This window comes from Bos taurus, chromosome 6 (genome assembly GCF_002263795.3).
Source record: "Bos taurus isolate L1 Dominette 01449 registration number 42190680 breed Hereford chromosome 6, ARS-UCD2.0, whole genome shotgun sequence".
In the NCBI taxonomy this organism is placed as follows: domain Eukaryota; kingdom Metazoa; phylum Chordata; class Mammalia; order Artiodactyla; family Bovidae; genus Bos; species Bos taurus.
Genome location: NC_037333.1, coordinates 50,203,154 through 50,223,868, shown reverse-complemented (window position 1 = coordinate 50,223,868; position 20,715 = coordinate 50,203,154). Strand labels below are relative to the sequence as shown.

At 35.1% G+C, this 20,715-nt stretch overlaps 1 protein-coding gene across 9 annotated transcripts in view; it reads right to left on the bottom strand.

The window, feature by feature from the left end:
* The window catches only part of PCDH7 (protocadherin 7), a 473,313-nt gene that overhangs the window by 206,520 nt on the left and 246,078 nt on the right, over positions 1-20,715 (bottom strand). Inside the window, exon 4 of one of the 9 annotated variants that reach the window (XM_059887488.1) lies at positions 12,591-12,686. The exons of the other annotated variants lie outside the window; for them this stretch is intronic. Within the exon in view, the coding sequence (XP_059743471.1) occupies positions 12,598-12,686 (89 nt within the window). The 3' untranslated portion in view covers positions 12,591-12,597. The remainder of the gene's footprint in view (positions 1-12,590; positions 12,687-20,715) is intronic. 9 annotated transcript variants of the gene reach the window in all.

Here is a 20,715-nt window from a genome sequence, read left to right as displayed (position 1 = left end):
GCATTTCTTTAAGTCTACCGACATTTAATTTCATTTTTTACCATGAAGTGCTGTATTATGCTGTATCATATCCATACTCTATGCTCTCTATGGGGTATTCCAGATGACTCAGTGGTAAGGAGTCTACTGGCAAGCAAGAGACGAGGGTTCAGTCCCAGGTTTGGGAAGATCCCTGGAGAAGGAAATGGCAACCCACTCCACTATCCTTGCCTGGAAAATTCCATGAACCAAAGAACCTGGTGGGCTAGAGTCCACGGGATTGCAAAGAATCAGACAAGACTTAGTAACTAAAAAACAACAATGCTAATGCTCTCTCTGCTTGGATGCAGCATCTCCACATGCAGTAGGGTACTGACCCTTTTGTAAGACAATAGAAACTGTTTCTTTCCTTCCTCCTTTACCCTTTCCTTTCTGTTTGAAACCAACAGAAAGATATATACTTTATATATAGATAAAGATATATACTTTATATAAAGTAGGATATAATGCCTACATGAGCTACTGTGGAAACAGTGGCTGACTTTATTTTTCTGGGCTCCAAAATCACTGCAGATGGTGACTGCAGCCATGAAATTAAAAGACGCTTACTCCTTGGAAGGAAAGTAATGATCAACTTAGCATATTAAAAAGCAGAGACATTTCTTTGCCAACAAAGGTCCATCTAGTCAAGGGCTATGGTTTCTCCAGTGGTCATGTATGGATGTGAGAGCTGGACTGTAAAGAAAGCTGAGTGCCGAAGAATTGATGCTTTTGAACTGTGGTATTGGAGAAAACTCTTGAGAGTCCCTTGGACTGCAAGAGATCCAACCAGTCCATTCTGAAGGAGATCAGCCCTAGATGTTCATTGGAAGGACTGATGCTAAAGCTGAAACTCCAATACTTTGGCCACCTGATGCAAAGAGCTGACTCACTGGAAAAGACCCTGATGCTGGGAAGATTGAGGGCAGGAGGAGAAGGGGATGACAGAGAATGAGATGGCTGGATGGCATCACCGACTCAATGGACATGGGTTTGGGTGGACTCCGGGAGTTTGGGATGGAGAGGGAGGCCTGGCGTGCTGCGGTTCATGGGATTGCAAAGAGTTGGACATGACTGAGCAGCTTAACTGAATTGAACTCAACTGAGCTATTGGGAGCTTGATGTATGTTACTATGTTATTATCTTACAAGTGAGAAAACAGAAGAAAGACTGGTTAGACTGAATATCAAAATTTAACGATGACAATTCAGTGTAAGTACTTCGCTTTGCCAGTCAATCACTCATTAAGTCTCTGTTTCCTGTCAATTAGGACTGTGCTAAATAAAATGGAAGTTCTCAATTCTTGATTCAAAGTAAAAGGGAGAAATAAGTAAATAACAACTCAGTAAAATAGATTCAAAGTAAAAGGGAGAAATATTAACAACTCACTAAAATAGTTGAAGACATACATTTTTGCACTGTAAGATGGACTCGATAAAGGACAGAAATGGTATAGACCTAACAGAAGCAGAAGATATTAAGAAGAGGTGGCAAGAATACACAGAAGAACTGTACAAAAAAGAGCTTCACGACCCAGATAATCATGATGGTGTGCTCACTGACCTAGAGCCAGACATCCTGGAATGCAAAGTCAAGTGGGCCTTAGAAAGGATCACTATGAACAAAGCTAGTGGAGGTGATGGAATTCCAGTGGAGCTATTACAAATCCTGAAAGATGATGCTCTGAAAGGCTGCACTCAATATGCCGGCAAATTTGGAAAACTCAGCAGTGGCCACAGGACTGGAAAAGGTCAGTTTTATTGCAATCCCAAAGAAAGGCAATGCCAAAGAATGCTCAAACTACTGCATAATTGCATTCATCTCACATGCTAGTAAAGTAAGGCTCAAAATTCTCCAAGCCAGGCTTCAGCAATATGTGAACCGTGAACTTCTAGATGTTCAAGTTGGTTTTAGAAAAGGCAGAGGAACCAGAGACCAAATTGCCAACATCCTCTGGATCATCGAAAAAGCAAGAGAGTTCCAGAAAAACATCTATTTCTGCTTTATTGACTATGCCAAAGCCTTTGACTGTGTGGATCACAATAACTGTGGAAAATTCTGAAAGAGATGGGAATACCAGACCACCTGACCTGCCTCTTGAGAAACCTATATGCAGGTCAGGAAGCAACAGTTAGAACTGGACATGGAACAACAGACTGGTTCCAAATAGGGAAAGGAGTATGTCAAGGCTGTATATTGTCACCCTGCTTATTTAACTTATATGCAGAGTACATCATGAGAAACGCTGGGCTGGAAGAAGCACAAGTTGGAATTAAGATTGCCAGGAGATATATCAATAACCTCAGATATGCAGATGACACCACCCTTATGGCAGAAAGTGAAGAGGAATTAAAAAGCCTTTTGATGAAAGTGAAAGAGAAGAGTGAAAAAGTTGTCTTAAAGCCCAACATTCAGAAAACTAAGATCATGGCATCTGGTCCCATCACTTCATGGGAAATAGATGGGGAAACAGTAGAAACAGTGTCAGACTTTATTTTTCTGGGCTCCAAAATCACTGTAGATGGTGACTTCAGCCATGAAATTAAAAGATGCTTACTCCTTGGAAGGAAAGTTATGAGCAACCTAGATAGCATATTGAAAAGCAGAGACATTACTTTGCCAACAAAGGTCCGTCTAGTCAAGGCTATGGTTTTTTCTTTGGTCATCTACGGATGCGAGAGTTGGACTGTGAAGAAAGCTGAGTGCTGAAGAATTAATGCTTTTGAACTGTGGTGTTGGAGAAGACTCTTGAGAGTCCCTTGGACTGCAAGGAGTTCCAACCAGTCTATCCTAAAGGAGATCAGTCCTGGGTGTTCATTGGAAGGACTGATGTTGAGGTTGAAACTCCAACACTTTGGCCACCTCATGAGAAGAGTTGACTCATTGGAAAAGACTCTGATACTGGGAGGGATTGGGGGCAGGAGGAGTAGGTGATGACAGAGGATGAGATGGCTGGATGGCATCACCGACTCGATGCACATGAGTTTGGGTGAACTCCGGGAATTGGTGATGGACAGGGAAGCCTGGAATGCTCGATTCATGGGGTCGCAAAGAGCCGGACAAGACTGAGCGACTGAACTGACTGACTGACCACTTCTAAAGTAGATGAATGCATACATTGTTTTGCACTGTAATCTATCTCAGAAAAAAAGATCTTTCATTTGCAGTTTAAGAATCTAAAAGTTTCATTGTCAACAAATTCCTTATGTGCCAGGGTACTAGGCCTGGCAAGTAACCCACGATCACTTGAAAACAGATTTAATGCCTTAAGACTTCTGGAAGAATATGTAATATATGCATTTTACTTATAAATTTAATTTTCATGCAAGCACAAAAAACGTTCTTTCATATAAACTATAGCCAGGCCAAAGTATACTCCACAACACTTAATAAATACCATTTATGCTTTTCTTTCCCCCCCAAATCCTCAGCAAGGAGCAATTTGATGTTTAATACTATTTTTTCCTGAAAATATATAACTTGTCTAATAAGATCAATTATTTATATCTTTGACATTTGGACTTTATGAGAGTCCTGAAAAAAGTTAATCATTTTAATTAGCAATGGTGCTTTTATACAACAAATTTCCTTAGAATAAACTACTCTGAAATCTCATAGTTATTTATAATAAATCCTTGGCTTAAAAAACCTTTATAAACTAAAATGCTGCTTTTAGTGTCTCTCAATTTATGAGCAAAATTTTAAAACACTGTCATTCTCATTGTTGAATCTCATAAATAAACTACAATTGGAGGTAAAAGCTAAACATATATTATAGCATCACTGCAATGTCTAATAAATGACAGTTTTGGAAAGTGATAGTGTTGCTTATATAGTCATAGATGATTCATTACTTTCTTAAATTTTCTCAACCATCTAATTTTGCTAATCTAGTGCCTGAGTCTCACACTATTGAGACAATAAGCAGCATGATCCCATTATACAGTATAGCAAACATTTAAACAATTGATATATTCTTTACTGTTAGATTTATTTATTGGTTACATTAAAATAAAATAGCTAACAAATACATACACACTTGGAAAAATATATTATTACATACATAGTAAAATACTTTTATGTTTATCTGTTCAATGTACTTTTTCTTTCCTTAAAAGAATTATTCTTAAAATTGGTAAGGAGATGATCTGAATTTTGGCTTTTGCCAGTCACTATTTTAATAATACCAATGCTTTATTATATGAAATTATTGGTCTACTTTTATTGATTAAATTAGATAAATATTAAAATTACAGGAGTAAATACAAAGAAAAATATAGGAGTAGGAGAATAATAAAGTGTTATTATGGGATTATATGAAATCATGTGTGTGGAACTTGGAAACTTGCAAAACACTAAGGAATTTAAAGAACCTCTAATTAAAATTATAAATATTTATAATTTTGACTTAAAGTGTTTGGACAAAAATACATAAAGATTTTTCTCCTCATGACTTACACAAAACTCCTTAAAACTAAGAAAGGCTTGTCAAAAGGAGAATCTTATACATAAAATATATTGCATTTTCTAAAGTCATTCTTTAAATCCCAAAGTAATGAATTGCAAATTTACTCATTCAAGGATGTATTTCTTCTGTGATATATAATAGCCTGATAACACTATTAAGGCAACCTGATTAGTCATAAACAGATTGTGTATTCTTTGATATTTTTTTTTTTTTGATATGTGGCTTTATTTACATAACACTCATATATCCCTGAAATATATTCTGGAAATACAAGAAGATTATAGACCCAGTTAACCATATGAGACACCTAAGAAAGGAACCTCTAGAGCAGTCCTGGCAGGATATGACGAATTTCCTTCCTCCTTCACTTACTTTCCCGCATTCACAGTTTACCTGCTTGTCTTGTCACACAACAAACTAACTAAAAGATGAACATATTTAAAAAACTGTAACCCCCTACTTCACTTACTCTTTCCTTGCACATGTACTTTGCTCTGCCTAGTTTTATCTTCCCTGTCTTTACTTTCTCATAGAACAACCGTCTACTCATCACAGTTCAGCATACATTCTCAGTCTCTGAGTCAAAACCACACTTAATTATTGAGTTCAAGCATGACTAAACATCTCCAAATGATTTGATTCCTCATTCCTATTGAAGTGTACACTATTTGGATATTTTCCTGTAACCTAATGTGATCCAGCAGAGTTTTCAGTAAAGCACATTAATGGATAAACTGAAAGTTACCTTTCCATTGATTTTCATGATAAGATTAGAAATTTAGCTCCCTGGAAGAAAAGGTGTTATGGATATATACTAAAAGATACTTACTATGTAAAACCTATTTAATTCACATATTTAAAGACATACAATGTAAAATGTCTTATTGAAAAGCAGTTCAGAAATAACAAAAATGTCATTGATAGTATGGTGCTTATCAGAAAAAAAAAATTTTTAATAGGTGATTCAAAACACCTTTGGAAAACCACCAGTCTTCCAATCTCACTTTTTAATTCTGAATTATAAATTCAGAAATCATTAAACCTTTAGCATTATGGCCAAGTTTTCCATTCGCCTCACAAAAGTGGCACAACTTCTAAATTAAATCTACATTTCTTTGTTTTAAAAATATTTTCCTGCATTTTCTTCATTACTTAAACACATTGGCTTAACATGGTATCATACTCAAGAAAGATCACAAAGAATTAAAATCCTGAGCAATAGGCACTATGGTATCTAAGGACATCCCCCACACCCCGCCTTGTCAATTAGCTAATATCCTATTACAAGCAGTTAATGTGCCTGTGTTAATAATTCTCTTTATAATAGGATATTCTATTTATTTAATTGATGCCTGTTGTCCTGATTAGAGTGGACAGGCAAGCTTAAATAATGATGGCTGAGTCTGGTTAAGGCTTATGATTGGAATCTATCATAAATCTACAGCTTTATTTGCTGTAAACTCTAGGGCTGTTGCACAGTGCGGTGTCCCCAGCCACAAATGATGGTGAATGGTTCCTACTAGGCAGCTCCTGGCTTTAAGTTGGAGTTATCTTTGACTGGTTTCACTTCTGGCAAAAACTATTAGTTGAATACAAAGAATGTTTGTAGTGTCAAGCTTTGCAAAAGGATGCCAACTTCCGTGCCTCTCCAAGAGCACAGCAGGCTACATTACCAAGTGTTTTTCTGTTTCTTATGAATAAAATTGTTTGCTTTCCTATTTCATCCTGCTGATTCCAGATAACAGTGCATCCAAGGACATAAAAGAAAGTGTCACCTTCAACTCACCCAGATCTCTACTTTTAAGCAAGATATTTCAATAAATTTGGTAACCCCCAACTGGGATTCAAAAAATCTGGATCACAGTTATCTCACTAACTTAACGACCTTGAAAAATTACTTTTTTTTTCATTAACTAGATTTCAAAATGAGGAATTTTCAGATAAAATAATTTTTTCCATAGAAAATAATTTATGATTCTATGTGAATGCTTTATATTCCACACCTTAATAAGTTGAAGACCATCAAACATTAAATTACTTTTGCAAGTTATTACAACTCCGTTATAGTAAGTTTCACTATAATAAACAGCATTCAAAATGAGGACAGACTTATGTCTCCAGAAGCAAAGGAAGTGATGCTTCCAAAATGAAAATTAGTAACTTTGTCTTCAAAAGCATAGCTTTAACAAGATAAAAGAGTGTCACTAGAACACTGTAGCACTGGTTAAAAATTAGATGACTTATATTAAAAATTCTTAATCCAATGAAATCTTTGAGAATTATGTTACCAGATTCTAGCACAGAATTATCCTTATTACATCTCATGATTATCATAGAATCATACAGCATGAGTGTTGGAATCTGTGTTGTCTAATTTGTAATCTTATGAATGAAATCCTTTAATAATGATTTTGGGAAATTATCATGGAACCTTAGCTCTAATACATTCAATGATAGAGGTTTCAGAATACTGACTATTCTATGGAACAGAGTTTGTTGAACATTTCTTAAGATAATACATTTCTCCTTAGAAGGAAGCAATTTTCTACCGTTTATACCTACTAGCATTTGTTCTTGCCTTCAGGAATCACCAAGAATAAGTTATCCTTTGTCTCTTTTCTGCATTAAAGTGCTTCAGATATCTTTTAAATGACTGTCCTCTCCTCAACCTGTCTTCCTCAGCACATCAAACATTTCCTTGGATTCACATATTTTTAAAAGCACAAAAACTACCTGTATATACATGCAAAAAGGAAAAAGTATAAAAACTTAAATGATAACAATCATCAAACTTTTTTTTAAAATTAGAAGCCTTCTTAGAAATTAAGAAGCTTGTAACATGAATTTTAATTGATCACATGATCATAGTAACCATGCCACAGAGTCAATGCAAATTCTCAGAATCCTTCTCAAGAGAAAGCTCCAGAAAGAAAAACAGGTCAACATATGCTAACACTAAAGATTACATCCCTCAACTACTGTGGTTTTCATATTTTACAGAGGAGGAAACCGTGCTTCCCGGGAAGTTAAATATTATTGACTGGCAAACCAATACCAAAATCCTAATTTCTAACATTCCTAGTCTTCCATATTCTATAAAAATTTGGAAGATACTTTAAAGATCAGTTAGCTAAATTCCTTATTTTGGTGAAATAAGTAAGGTCTTAAAAGGTTAAATGATTAACATGTATTTCCCATGTTTCACTACTCTCTTTCTAAAATATTAAAAGAAATTTTAAAATATTAAATTACATATATACACGTAGCATACATCTTCAATAACAGTGACAGACAGAGCAACCTTAAAAGAAAAGTTGTTTTAAGAATTTTGCCTAAGACTCATGTATAACCAAATACCAAAAGGGTATTATTTCAGGAATTGAATCTAAGAAAAGCAGAACTTTTCTGAGAACTTCCTTTGGTCATACAAAGCAATGCTGAGTATGATAGAGTAAGAATTTTTGTAGGCACTAAAGCTTTTGAAAATATAAAGTCAAGCACTACAATTACCATATGGAAGACATTCATTAAGAATATATAGGTTTATAATATATGAAGCACATTGAAAATAGAAATCTTGGGCAGGGTCAGGGAAAAGTCATGTAGCAAAAAAAGTATTATCTGCCAGCAAATTAATTAAATCTCCCAGTTCTAGGAAAGGCCATATATTCTGTGTAGACACTCATAGAAAGGCAGATGTGCAGTGCTTCTGAGATAGTGCTGTAATCTGCTCATAAATAGGACTCACCAAAGGACACTGACAGCAATTTGGCATTAAAAAAGAGTTCACATGCATGGAGAATTAGTTTACATTAGCTTTTACTGAGCAAACTCCATATCTGACAGGGCAACCTTTACACATCTTTCAAACTTCTTTTGCTCTAGTTTGACGTCCATGTGTGAGCACATATTTAGTCATTAAAGTCAATAATTTGCATTGAGAAAATAGTTTTTGCTGTCTTCTGCTTTTCTGTTTGTCTTTTATTTCCACTGATATTATCTATTTAAAGCTATGTATTTTTTAGTGTCAAAAATGTTAGAATGATGAATGAGCATCTTAAGGGAAAACTCATCTCAGGCACCAACTCAAACCAAAATATTTAATCAATTAAGAAATAAAAAGTAGAGACTTCTGCATGTGTGCTTAGTTGCTTCAGTCATGTCTGACTCTTTGAGACCTCAGGGACTGCAGTCTGCCAGGTTCCTCTGTCCATGGGATTTTCCAGACAAGAATGCTGCCATGCCCTCTCCAGGGGATTGTCACAGCTCAGGGATTGAACACACATCTCTTAAATCTCCTGAATTGGCAGGTGGGTTCTTTAACACTGAGACACTTAAATTCTTTTACTTTTATCAAATATTATTTTTTATTTCATTTTTTCTAAATTTTTTCATTGATTTTTATGCATGCTTGTATTAATTTTATCTATATATTATACTATATACTAGCCAAATCATACATTTATTCTATATAATTCAGATAAAAGGTATTAATATATGCAGCTTTAAACTGTAACTCCTTTTGTTTCCTGAAATTATTTAAACAGATTTTTTGGGTTCTTCATACTGCACAAGTATAGACATGTAAACTGAAGGAGCCAATCCTGAATTCCATCTTTTTTTTGACAAAGTATTTTGCACTAAATGAAAATAACCAGAATGCTAAAACGATTTGCAACCAACTAACAGAACAATTTGAAAGACTGGGGCTATAAACTAGAAAAAAGAGAAATAGAGACATTATATAGCTAGCCATTATGATGGAGTATCTACCTGAATTTCAGTTGCTGGAGGTACTTTTGGAGTACATTTGGAGAAGGAATAGTACTTAAATTTTGTGTTGTCCCAAAGGAAAAATTCAGGATAAATGGATTCAAGTTCTGGGAAGGCAAATTTTGGCTCAATATAAGAAAAAGCTGAAAAGTTAAGTTAAAGATGTCCCCAAATCAGTGAGCCACCCCTAGATTTTTTGTCACCAGAATCATTCAAGCAGAGATTAGTGATTTGGCCACCTCATGCGAAGAGTTGACTCATTGGAAAAGACTCTGATGCTGGGAGGGATTGGGGGCAGGAGGAGAAGGGGACGACACAGGATGAGATGGCTGGATGGCATCACTGACTTGATGGACGGGAGTCTGGGTGAACTCCGGGAGCTGGTGATGGACAGGGAGGCCTGCCGTACTGCGATTCATGGGGTCGCAAAGAGTCGGACACGACTGAGCAGCTGAACTGAACTGATGATGGGTTTGAGGGATGCATGAATAATCTAAAACCAGATTGGCTGATGATAATCTCTTTACCAACTCTGAAAATTCCATGATTCATTCAGCAAACATTCATTCCATGCTCCAGGCACTCCATATAAAAATAGAAATAAACTGATCCTTATATTCACAGAGCTAATGAATTGGTTAATTCTAAGATCTTATTGGTTGAAAGTCTAGGAAAGAGGGTATTTTGACTTGTACCCTAATTTTCCATTAATCTCTGCCTCAATTGTGCCCTCTAGGCACAACCTTTTTAGTTCTAAGTACATAGCTCCAAGTTAATGCTTAAGCCCTTAACTTGCTATCAAAAGCACAGTTCTCACAGAAAAAATCCTAGAAAAATACAGTGTACACAAAGCAATGTATCTTAATTCCCCTTTCTCTTTTCAGCATTTTACCTCAAAGGCTTTTCTAAGAATAAAGGAAACATGAACTCATAAATAAAGTCCTTTTTCTCTACTTGCACTGATTTTTTCCCCTACAAGTTTTCTTTCATATTTTTTTAAAGTCCTCTCAGTGTCTGTGGTTTTCAGTGATCTGTTTCCTTCAATTTTTTATTGCTTTTCAATGTATTCACTTTCCCCATATCTTTTTGTTTCTATATTCTCAAAGATTTTTTCTTTTCTTTTTCAGTTTACCTTCTTTTTCTCATCTAATTTTACTCCCCCATTTCTTTCTTTTCTTGTATATAACCTGTTAAGACTCTAGCTGTATGGTGCATATTTCTTTTATTCATCTATAAAATAACAACAACAAAAAAGTTTCTCTGACAACCTTTCCTCAAAACTTCAAAATATTTTGGTTGAATTGTTTCCTTTCCATGTGAGATATAAGTATATCTATGCTTCTTTTCTTACTACTAGATTTGATAAATTTTATAAAATTTAAATGATCTTTTTTTCTATGTTTTCAATTATACTTACTTGGTTTTTAACTGCAGGTCCTAAATTTAGGGAGAAAAATAAATGACTTATTTTTTATAATAAAATATATTAAGTCATCTCTGCAGCTAATAACAGTCAAGAGCTACAAATGAAAGGAAATAAAAAGGGTAGAGGTAAGTGTGGATGAGAAGGGTCCCTACAAGAGTGAAAAGCAGAATGACTGTGTTCTAAAAATTCATTCATCTGTTCAACATTTAGTGAGTAGCAAACACTGTGGACATAGAAGAGTTCATAAAGGATAAGATGGAATCATAGAAACTTAAGAGTTGAACATGAACGAGAATCCCAGCTTCACTGGGGAGCAAACAGGAGACTCTGCAAAAGACACAGTGCACTTTAGTCAATTCTGAGTAATCCTGACCACTTTAGGTTTCTCCAAGCTTCACTGTTTATCATTTAAATATGAATATTAACAATTTTGAACTGTGTTCCTTTGTGTGGAATGAATTAAGAAAATAGGGATTATTAAGCTTACTTACACTGTGCTGGGCACACAGAAAACCCTCTGCACATTTCCTGTTACTGCTTTTGGTATGAATTTTCCAAGCAGACCTGGGGAAATGGCTCTCCAGATGGAAGGACCCAACAATGCAAACGTCTGTGGGCAAGGAAGATTATAGCCATCGGGAAAGATGGGGTAGGCCACAACAGTGTACATCCAGGGTAAGTGCATAAAGTAAGGACTAGAAATGCAGGTAGAAATGAGATCACGAAGGAAGGCCAACCAATAATTTCAGAGCTTTTAGGGATAAGAGACTCTGCATTTGTGAATGAAGATTTATGGTCCAGTCTTTAACGGTCAATGGTCACATCAGTGAAAATTCCTGTAAAGAATCTGCTTCATTTATATATACAAACAAGTCTTTGGTATTATTCTAAGGAATACCATAGTGTTGCCACACACAGGCACACCTATAGACACACTCACTGCTTTTCTTTAAAGACATTTACTAAAAGTCTTCCCAGCCCAAAGGCAGTAATCTAGTTCCTTGCCTCAGAGATCCTAATAGAGTCACAAAGGTGTCTTGCAAAGCCCAACATGCCCTCAAAACAAGCCCCTGCAGGAGCAAGGAGGACCAGTTCTCCTGCTGAAAAAGGAAATCAAGAAGGTGGGCGTTTCCCATAATGACTTACAGCTTGTGTTTTTATAGGTTAGGACTCTGCTGGAGTTCGAGCCCTGAGGGCTTAGCTCCTTTCAAAATTATCAACCTGAAAGAGGTAGACTTGAGCTGCAGGGAGGACCAAGGCCCTCCCCCACCTTCCTCAAACGCCACCAGCTGAGCTGACAAGCTTTGCAAAAAAGCCATTAGCCTACACTCAGCTCCCACATCTGGATGACCTTGATTTGTGGAGTATTTAGGTTTAATTGAAATGGCTCATACTTAATTTTCTATAACCAGAGGAATAAGCATTATAATTAAAGTACATACAGTTTTGTGTGATGCTTTTGAAAGTTCAAATGCTCAAATAATTGAATTTTGAGTTAAAGCTCACAAAATATTCTCATTTTAAAATTTGCAAAGATATGTCATATAAAAAGTCTTTGTAAAACATTGAAAGTGGCATATATATATATATATATATATATATACAAGGTCCGTTTTTTTTTTTTTTTCCTATACAATCAGTTGAGGAAACTGCATAGCACCTTTCTCTGAAAATGATACAGATTGTTCTTATGTAATCCTTTACATTCAAAAATCATCTACAACTGTGCAGGGAATTCTGAAATAGCATGCTGAAATAGGTAAAGATTTACTCAAGTTGTGTAATTTCCTTGTATCAGTAGGCTCTATGTAGTGGATGCATGAGTTTTCTCTGTATAAAAGAGATAGACTATTAGTGGAGAATGCAGAAGAGGGGCAGTGTACTGCTTCAGGAGGACCACCATACCTGTTGGTTAATGGAGAGGCCTTAACAGCACTCTTCTTCCATGCGTCTTGCCATGAGGAAAGGGGAGGAAGGGAAAGGTAGTGATGGCAGCAACACCTGGGGAAGGGAGATGGGGAAATATGTAAAGGGAAAATCAGCAGCCCCTACACCACGGTGTCCATCCATAGGCTTGCCAATGAAACAATTTCCGAAAACCCTAAACTTGTTTTCTTTCTTTTTTAAAAAATCTAGATAAATTTTAAAAATAATTTAAACAAATTAGGTATTTTGAATGGCGTTAATCTCATCGCTCTCCAACTATCAACTATCCTCTTCTGAGTCTGGGACATGGGGGCTGCTACATGTAATGAACTACCATCTTATTCTCACTTTTTGACTAGACAGGGTAGCTTAAGGCAGGACTAGGCAGGACTTTGATATGTAGGTAGAGTGTTTTGCTTTTTGTTTTTATTTTTTACAACAGATTTATGGAAAAAAACTGCAGGATAAATAGTACCAAATGGGTATGTATATTTTTCCCCAACACACAGTAGGATTATTACCATTTACTTGTTCTGCTTCCATCTAATTGCCATACATCTAAATGCTCACAAACATCTTCCTCATTACCTTCTCCTACGGGTATGTAGTTTTGATATCAAAACAACTTCAACTTGTTATTTTAACAAAAAAGAATTAAATTTAGTAGAATGCCTATACACTGCAAGAGACCAAACTAATAAAAGTTGTAAAAAGGTTCATGTTTTAATTATATTTTTGTAGACATGGTTTAATTTGAACTATATGTAATTTTTTAAAGTAAATAGAGTTATATGAAAAGAAGTACAATGAAAAAATTTCATAAAACATTGATGATAATACTGAACTCTTTGAATTTTAGTAGTGATCAACTGGTTTAGTGAATCAATTTAAAAGGCAATACCACCTGAAAAAGACATACTGCTACATATTTTGCTCTTGATATTTGTTTTCAGAGAAATCTTTGCCTTTGTATGTTTATATTGAAATACAAACTTCATATGAAAAATGACATTTTACATGATTTAGGGAAGCTTTTATACACCCTGGAGATAAGCTTATTAAAAAAATATGTATATTTTTTAAGAAAATAAGAAGTCATCCACTTGGGGTTTTTAGTAATGGAGATGTTTATGCATGTATAGAGGCAGGGAGTATATAGGAAATTTCTGTACCATCCGCTCAGTGTTTTTGTGAACCTAAACTGTTTTTTAAAAAGCCTTAAGCATTGTAACTTAAAAGATAGGAGAGAATTAATTTTTGGGGTGAAAAAAAATGGTTTTGACCCCTCCCACCCATACATTTCTTAGTGTAATATCTACAGAAGGGCTGGGACATTCTTGAGTTTTTCTCTAAAGACAAGGATTTATGTAAATACCTGTTTGCATTTTTGCTTCTGAATGTGATTCTGACCATTAATCTAAATGTTTAGGAAAGCAGCTACCACAAAGATATTTGAGGTTTGGAGTATGATAATGCTTTTGGTCTTGCCTTAATCCTATTTAAACAGGATGTCTCAAAACTTTCCAGTTTCTCAACTCTTTTGGTCTTTGACACACTAATTACTATTAGGCATCATCTCTGCTTAAAATAACATATCCATCTAATACTTAGGTAATAGTATTAGTCAGCTCTTGAATTGAGAAATTTGGAAACTAATTGGTTATCAGATAGATTAGCATCAAAGAATTCTGAAGGAACATGCACTAAGCCTGTTGAATTAAAATAAATAAACTCAAAGTAGTAAACTTAAATTTTATTTGATATGGTTGAACATAATTTTTATAGCTTTGCTTTTTTTTCTTATACATTTTAATTTTGTGTTTAATTTTAAAAATATTAATTGCCATCACACATATTTTAAAATTTAAGCTCCCCTTCAAAATTAAAAGCCACATATTCTAGTAATATCAAAGTAACAAAGTTATAATTAATCATTCCTACATTTAAATGTTCCTGATTGATTATTTGGGGATCAGCATTTTATCTTTGGAAGAATCAAGTGTGTGAATCTTCCAAGCCAGAAAACAAAAGGGGCCCACATGTTCTTAATTTATGGCAAAAAACTTGAGTCTAGCATGAAACACAGCAGTTTTTGTACATGAGTCCCTAATACCACAAGGATTTTATATACAGTAAGTTCTTCCTTTGATCTTAGGAAGGGTAGGTTATCATGAGGTAATATATTTGGAAATTTGCACCACACTGTGAAAGATACAAAAATAACCAAAGGTGTACGTATGAGAAACTTTGGAAAATAAATACAAAACACAGATGAATGCTCACAGTAGAACTTATCAAGATGTAACAAGTAATATAAAATGATTTTATAAATATCTGAGTTTATAAATAACTAAAACAACTTAGAATGGTAGTCAAAAAGATTAAACAGAAATTTTCGAGTCATAAATTCATAGAGTGGAGAAGAGAGCTTCATGGATTAAGGGAAATAAAAATGAAAGCTATTTTTTTCCTATTTAAGAGGTAGGAGCCAGGATAATAAAATCACCCCTGGTACTAATGGGGTATTTGTTAGGAATATGCTTATAGGCAATCTTATGAGCTAGATTTTTACCTGGCTAGAAAAGGGAAAATGTACAATATGATGTGTGAAAATAAAAAGTAGATAATAAAAAGTAGATAGAAAAATGATCTGTGATTTTACTGAGTAGAATTGGCAATCAAGAATTTGTAAAGAGATTGATTTTCCAAAAGGACAAGAATTTGGTCATGTAGATAAAATGAGAATATCATAGAGAACGCTATGGTTCAGCCCTCTGTGGTTCTGTTCTTAGAAAAATGTATGATAAAAGTAGAAATATGTATACTAACATATTGACACAGAGAACACAATGTCAAGCTGTAGGGCCCAAGAATAAGGCACAAGACTTGCTTCACATCCTCAAAAAAATATAATAATTACATGGGGAACAAAAATAAGGTCAAATTTCTTAGTGTTTGGAAGCTCAAAGCAAAGAAACAAAGGGATGAACTTTGGGAAACGAGACACAGAGCTACTTCTTCAAGACTGTGTCAGATATGGAAAAAGGATAAAGAAACAGTTTGTAGAAAAGGAAACTGATACAGCCTAATGCAACGTGATGAGAAGAAGGTTATTTAGTGTTGGCAAATCAGAAGTCAGTCAAACCAGACAGATTATATGGTGGGACCATATAATATGGTTGGGAACCAACACACCTTGATAAGTAGAAGAGACACATCAAACAACATATAAAATGAGAGCTTAATTAGGCAATGAGACTGCTATTCTCTGCTTGATGACCTTAAACCTTCATCAAAACATCACTTGTCTGATACAAGGATATATGAGAAAAGGCCATTACCATACGGTATAAACATTCCTGGTAACAGTACTGTTGCTGTTGCTAAGTCACTTCAGTCGTGTCCGACTCTGTGCGACCCCATAGACGGCAGCCCACCAGGCTCCTCCGTCCCCGGGATTCTCCAGGCAAGAACACTGGATTGGGTTGCCATTTCCTTCTCCAATGCATGAAAGTGAAAAGTGAAAGTGAAGTCACTCGGTCCTGATTCTTAGCGACCCCATGGACTGCAGCCTTCCAGGCTCCTCCACCCATGGGATTTTCCAGGCAAGAGTACTGGAGTGGGGTGCCATTGCCTTCTCCAAACAGTATTGTTATCCTTATCCTATTTGTGAGGTCTATCTTAAAAATACATTTTCTCTAAGAGTTAGCAAATTGATATTTTAGCTCTGATTCTGACCCTAAAATTTTCCCTGAGTCACATATTCATGTGTGCTAAGTCACTTCCATCCTTTCTGATTCTTTGAGACCCCATGAACTGCAGCCTGAATAGGAACAGTCTACCATATTCCAATGAACAGTTCAATTTTCTCTCATTCTCTTTCTTGCTAAGAGTGGCTGGATAGTTATCAAAAGGAAATTTTATTCATCTTAATGCTGGGTGTGTCTTGGCTTCCCCCCCGAGGCTCAGTGGTAAATAATCTGTCAGTAATGCAGATGTGGGTTTGATCGTTAGGTCCAGAAGATCCCCTGAAGAAGCAAATGGCAACCCACTCCAGTATACTTTTCTGGGGAATCCCATGGACAGAGGAGCCTGGCAGGCTACAATCCATGGAGTTGTAAAAGAGTAGGACATGTCTTAGCAACTAACAACAATGGTATTTCTAGGCAGGGCTGGAGCTTGAAGAGGTCAGCTTGGTTGTTGTCGCTAGCTCCTGCAGGGTGGAGTAAGCTGGTACCCTGGTATATTTTTAAATTTTCTTAACTCCATAAAAACATAATTTTTTTTTGTCTTTTTTTCTCTTTAACTGAAAATGTTCATTATTTTTATTTAATGAAATAAATTAATCACTACACACTACGTCCTAACAATAAATTTTCATGATGACAATTAGAGTATTGCCATACAAATCTTTACCTGTAATCTATTTTTCTGACAACCTCACTAAAAGTTCAAGATTTTGTTGCACTGAAAACATTTTATTTTATTTTTTTTGAAAACATTTTATAAATCTTCTAGCAAATCTATAATATTCCACTTTATTATTTTCAAATTCCTAATGCTTTACCAATCTGCTAAGAAGTTCTGAGTTTATAGCTACAATAGAGAAGAAAATGGCACCCCACTCCAGTACGCTTGCCTGGAAAATCCTATGGAAGGAGGAGCCTGGTGGGCTACCGGCTATGGGGTCCCACAGAGTCTGACATGACTGAAGCGACTTAGCAGCAGCATAATCCACTGTGTCCTTCATACAAACTAACAAATCAGCTACCCTAGTATCTAAGATATCAGTAATGTTCACTTAGAATTTTAATTAATGTATGATTCACTCAATATAATTAATATTCTAAATTTAGTTTTCCCTACAAAATATATTTTAATGAGGATTTGCTCTTTTTTTTCCTTGACATAGAATTGAGTAAATTTCTAAAACTATGGAAATCTTAAATTCTCACATACAACATTTTTAGTCTCTGCAACTAAAAGTTGTCATATCAATTTGATTATTTAGGTTTGTTCATCAAATATTTAAAGAGTGTTCAATCTTGGCTAGACACGACTTTAATCAGTAGTACTTAAATTTGGATTTCAGGACTCCTCTAGCCTCTTAAAAACTGTTAATGACCCAAAAGTGCTTTTGTTTTTATGTGAGTTTTTTTATGTGACAGGTAAAGATTTGTATGGCAATACTCTAATTGTCATCATGAAAATTTATTGTTAGGATGTAGTGTGTAGTGATTAATTTATTTCATTAAATAAAAATAATGAACATTTTCAGTTAAAGAGAAAAAAAGACAAAAAAATTATGTCTTTATTGAGTTAAGAAATGTGACTACGTCATTGCTGCTGCTGCTGCTGCTGCTAAGTCGCTTCAGTCGTGTCCGACTCTGTGCGACCCTATAGACCGCATCCCACCAGGCTTCCTGTCCCTGGGATTCTCCAGGCAAGAATACTGGAGTGGGTTGCCATTTCCTTCTCCAATGCATGAAAGTGAAAAGTGAAAGTGAAGTCACTCAGTCGTGTCCGACTGTTAGCGACCCCATGGACTTCAGCCCACCAGGCTCGTCCGTCCATGGGATTTTCCAGGCAAGAGTACTGGAGTGGGGTGCCATACGTCATTGGTAGTCAGTACATTAAAAAATAAAATTGGCATTTTAAAAATTAATTGTAAATGCATTTGAAAATAGCCATAATAAAGTCATTTCTTTTCAAAATAAAATATTTTTTTATGAAAAACGATTACCATACTTTATAAAACCAAAAATAAGCTAGAAGAGTGACATTATGATATGTTCTAATATAGATTGTGATAGGAAAAGAGCAAAGCTGGATAGGGTCAGTATGGGCTCCACAGAAGAGGTGATACTTGAAGTAAACTTTAAAGAAAGACTTGACTGGATGGATGGAAACATTGGTGCAAGAGGTTAAGACCATTCAAGTGAAAGAAGGGCATGGCTAAACAGAGCATGTTGTAATAGAAAGAATATGGATTTTTTTGTTTATTTGTTTGACAAAGTTTCCTCAGACTCCATCTCAGCTATTTTGGCTGTATGGCTTTGGGTAAATCACCTAAGGTCTGTGAGCCTCTCTTTGCTCTCTTGTGAATCTACAGATTAAGAAGGTCATGAGAATTGAGATGAAAAATGTAAAATATTTTCACGTGTGGCAGTTAAATGGAACTCAGTAATATAATGTGTTTTGTTGCATATTTAAGGACAGTGAATTGGTTATCATGCTGAGAGCATAAAATACTATGAGATGTAGTAGGGAGAATGGAAGTTATAAACAAGAGTGAAAAGGACAGCAGAAAAGAAGAGCTGGTGTGGAGGTTAAAGGCGGGTATGAGTGACTTAAAAAAAGAAACACAGTAATATGAAATGAACTACCTTGGAAACTCCAATGAGAATCACTTCTCATACAGGCCTTAGCAAACCCATAGAAAATCTCGATTTCCACTTGGTGCTCTCCTATCCTTTCCCAGGATTACATACAAATGAACAAACTCAGGTTTTAGAAAAATGAATTACTCCAGTATCATCATAAATATAGAATGAATATGTAAAAAATAAAATGGATGATAAAAAACTTAAGACAAATTTAACCAACCACTTTGCCGCTTACAGAGGTTTAGTTGACCTGAATCTTCCATGTCTCTAAGAAATTAGATTTCAATTAATCTCAGCAATGAATGAATGGTGAATATATAAATAAAAGTATATTTTAAGCCATATGAATAATATATTAAGAATCTGAACTCACAAATGTGATATTCTCAACTTGGAACTGAAAATTAGGAGACTCATAAAGTCTGCAAATTGATTTCAACTTATTTAGAAAACACTTTTATTAAGAGTGTGGTACATAGATAATGTTATGACTTCTCCCCATACCGGTTTATACCATCCAGATGCTATCTTTGATCTTCAAGACTTGATAGAATGTTAAAAAGTATTTCCCAACAAAAAAATATTTTCTGCCGATGCACCTTAGGTCTGACAATTATGGCACAAAAGAAAAAAATATGCTTAGTAGAGAAGCACAGCTTTAAAAGGTAAAATAAACTCTTCATCAAGGTCCAGGTTTAAAATTCTATAAAACACAATAAATATCCTGCCTCATTGTACAGGCACTGGCTGTAGCAATACACCAATGACAGGTAAGAACAATGTGAGTTTTAGATGAGAATGTCTGCAATAATCTATAAAGAATTTAGGACTAGACTATTCTTTTTTTTTACAAAGCATGTTTTACATCAACCCATCATTTTGTCTGATTTCTTCACTACCACAATTCAACCCAGCCTAACTTATCAGAAGAGAAAGCAAAGAAAATAAAGCATTAAACCAAGGTAATAATGGTAATTATGGTTGGACCTTGGACCCAGAGAATATTAATTTATTCTTTAATTAATTCAGCAAATATTTACTGAGCATCTAGTCTATGTCAGGCACTTCCTTAGTAGCTTGAGATAAAAAGAACATAAAAACGTGATCTCAATACTCCAGAAGCACAAGTAAGTAGGATATTTTATAAATAAGTAAATACAACATTTTATTCCACTCAATACACATACAAATAATTCTAAAAATTGTTTTCAGGAGAATTTTGTTGTAAAAAACATATACTGTAAAAATGAGACCAAGCTCTTCACTTTATAACTTTTCACATTCTGACTTTGTAAATATGGGTAGTAAAGCTCTATGTCCAAAAAGATAGGTGTCTAACTCCATGTAGCACTCGTCACCCAGGACTTACAAATGACTGTACTAATGGCTGAAATTAAATATACATGATAAATTTTGACCTTCATTTTCAGGTCTCATGTGCATGTATGTGAAGGCAGGATGTAAGCAGGATGTAAGTTGGTTAAACTTATGGTGGTAACTTTGGAATAAACTATCCCTGTAAAATATCCCTATTCAACCATTCTCCCCTATAGCACTATTTGCATACAGTTTCTTCATTGAAATTTCTCTTTTCTGTACATTTTTTTTCACTACCTCCCCTCTCTTGGTATCAACTACTATATTCTAACTTTGTCAAGTCAAACAACAGTTGTCAATTCTGTGTGAATTTAGCCATATAAATGTAGTTGCTGCTGCTG